The 2,815-nt window shown below is 39.2% G+C and overlaps 1 protein-coding gene across 1 annotated transcript in view; it reads right to left on the reverse strand.

The window, feature by feature from the left end:
* Positions 1-2,815, reverse strand: part of LOC107594808 (protein dispatched homolog 2-like) — a 20,328-nt gene that overhangs the window by 9,076 nt on the left and 8,437 nt on the right. The window contains exons 5-7 of the mRNA XM_016285000.1: positions 2,111-2,235; positions 1,873-1,970; positions 1,665-1,762 (exon numbers count right to left, since the gene is read on the reverse strand). Coding sequence (XP_016140486.1) covers positions 1,665-1,762; positions 1,873-1,970; positions 2,111-2,235 — 321 coding nt within the window. The remainder of the gene's footprint in view (positions 1-1,664; positions 1,763-1,872; positions 1,971-2,110; positions 2,236-2,815) is intronic.

Consider the following 2,815-nt stretch of genomic DNA (forward strand, 5'->3'; position numbering starts at 1 on the left):
CGCTTTCTTGAACTTGTCTCCCAGAATCCACCCGTATTTTTGGAGCAGCAGGGCTTCCAAGCTGCCTTCGCGACAGGGTTTGAAGACAGCACAGCATAGCGTTCTTGCAAAATGAGGGTGCACGGAAGCCAAACGAGAGCAAATAATGTGTTGATTAATGAGGCACTGCCAAGATATACAGCGTAGCATCTCACGGCGGTGATGCTGCTTATGTAGCCCGAGTAAAACGTGATGCTAGATGTCAGACCTGAAACTAATATCAAGTATCCGATTTCCTGTAAAACCCGATTCATTCTCTTCTCAGGGACAGCTGGAGGGTTGTGGCTTAACTGTAGTTTCCAGAAATCAACAAAAGTCAGGGCTTGATTCAGACAGCTTCCCAAAAGCACAAGGACTGATGCAAGATTGAGGAGTGGAAAAAATGTCAAGCGAAATGCAACTTTGTAGAAAAAATATGAGGTGGAAAGTGATAATATGACAGCAACCAGCGACATTGCTGCTATAAATAGTGATTTGAGATATAGTCCAATTGTGAACAAAAGTGCAAGAGCTGCAAGAACAGGATAGACAGAGTCCCGTGCCAAGTAATACTTGAAAAGTTTTTGTTTAATTCCCAAATCCATTCCAGTTATGGTGGTGTTATTGTATGTGAGTTCGCGACCCTCTAGATAGTCCAAATACATTTTCATTAGTGGATCTCCTTTTTCTACTGGTAGAAATACAGTGCTATATTTTAGGGACGGGACCTTGTATTCAACAGTCTGTGGCCCCAGGAAGTCTTTGTCCACAAGGTAATGGAGAATCTGGTAGATGCTTGACAGTTTACAGCGGTGTGGAACGGATGCACAGCGGCCAAATTTACTCCTCTCAGTACACGATGCAACCAGTCTTCCATCATGGTAGTAAGGGGCACAGAATCTGAGCAGGCCAAGGCTTTCAGAAACCTGCTGTGCTGTCAGACTAAAGCAGGAAGAAACGTTGTTAAGAACAGCCAAGTAGTTTCCCAGAGACCAACTTGGACAGCACTCATTCTTCACCATGGAGCTGTATAACTCTGATCTGACCTGGCAAAGTTTAGCAAATTGTGTCCCGGAATGGATCTAAAATGAATAATAAAAAATTACTTGCATTTCTCAGCAAAAGTATTACAAATGTAAAAGGTGTATTGCTTTAAGTTTTCATGCTTGTTCATCTCATTAGTATTCGTTCATTCAGTTTGCATGTACTTTCTTGTATATTTGGATATATGCTGAAAAGTAAAACATAGACATATTGACTGCATCTAAAATCTACATGAGATATAAAAAACTTTACAAATCTTTTATATTTATATTAGAAATACATTTGTATAGATTATTTATATACGTCTCTAAAAGTTGTTCATATGCAAAATGCTTTTAGATGTGTTTTAGATGCTGTCAGTGCATTTATGATGTTTTAGTGTGTTTTTCAATGCAGGCAAATTGTATGTGTGCCAGAACCAAACTTTATGTGTAAATACCTACAGTATGATTACTAATGAGATCACATTGAATTCTCTAATATCTGAATCTGATTATTAACACACAATGAATAGATCCATCATATCATATATCCACCACACTGCATTTAACGACTTCTTAAGAATATTATGCCCTTTTGGGAAAATATAGTCCTTGGTTTACCTGTTCCTGTTCCATCTGGCACATGGAGTAAATTGCCTTTAGACTCCAGAGACTGGCAGAGTTTCCAGAGCGGAAGACCAGCTGAGCATAGCGCTCTCCTGCAGAACCACAGATTGGGTGACAGAAAACATCACTTAAAACATGCTGTGCTCCATTTACTGATTTATTACATTTGGAAATACCTGATAACATGTGAGTAAAATCTCACCTGGGGCGTTACAAAAAAAGTTGTGCTCAGTGTAATCTCTGTGCAACATTCTCCGTGAACGTTCTCTTGATTGAGGTTCAGATCTAACTGTGTCCTCTCTGTAAGACAAACAGGATTTTTTCAATACAAACATAGCATACGATCCTTTAGTCTTAAAAACAACATTCTGATTTAGTTAAATGATCAGTGGTAAATTATATTTAAAAGTATTTTTAGTATCGTGATGACAAAGAAATACCCTGAGATTCTATCTGCGAGTTGCCATGGAAATGGGGACAGTGATTTTCCAGGTCCAGTGTTTTGCTGTAACCTCATCCACGTTGCTAGCCGGATACATATGTCTGTTCCACGAGGTTCAAATCCCTGTGAGGTCAAAGACATATGAACGGTAAGTAGAGACTCTTTGAAGTCATTATAAATATGAATTTAAAGGGGTCATATGATGTTGCTAAAAAGAACATTATTTTGTGTATTTGGTGTAATGAAATGTGTTTATGCGGTTTAAGGTTCAAAAAACATTATTTTCCACATACTGTACATTATTGTTACTCCTCTATGCCCCGCCTTTTTGAAACGCGTCGATTTTTACAAAGCTCATCGGTCTGAAAAAGCGAGGTGTGCTGTGATTGGCCAGCTATCCAGTGCGCTGTGATTGGCCGAATACCTCAAGCGTGTGACGGAAATATTACGCCCCTACCATATTGTGATGCCGTGTCCCGGCCGGAGCGACGAGACAAAAACATTAAAACCCATTATAAATGAGGCATATAATTACGGATTATAATGACTTATACTGTCTTTTTACGCGTTGCATTGCATCGCGCCACGTAAACATAAAACCATGCATTTGTGATCGAAGAAATGAACGACAAACAAGCGCTACTCTACACTGCTCATAACTCACGTTTGAATCGTCAGTGGCAAATTCTTTAAATATAAAAAA

The sequence above is a fragment of the Sinocyclocheilus grahami genome, unplaced genomic scaffold (genome assembly GCF_001515645.1).
Source record: "Sinocyclocheilus grahami isolate Dianchi unplaced genomic scaffold, SAMN03320097.WGS_v1.1 scaffold191.1, whole genome shotgun sequence".
NCBI classification, from domain to species: Eukaryota; Metazoa; Chordata; class Actinopteri; order Cypriniformes; family Cyprinidae; genus Sinocyclocheilus; species Sinocyclocheilus grahami.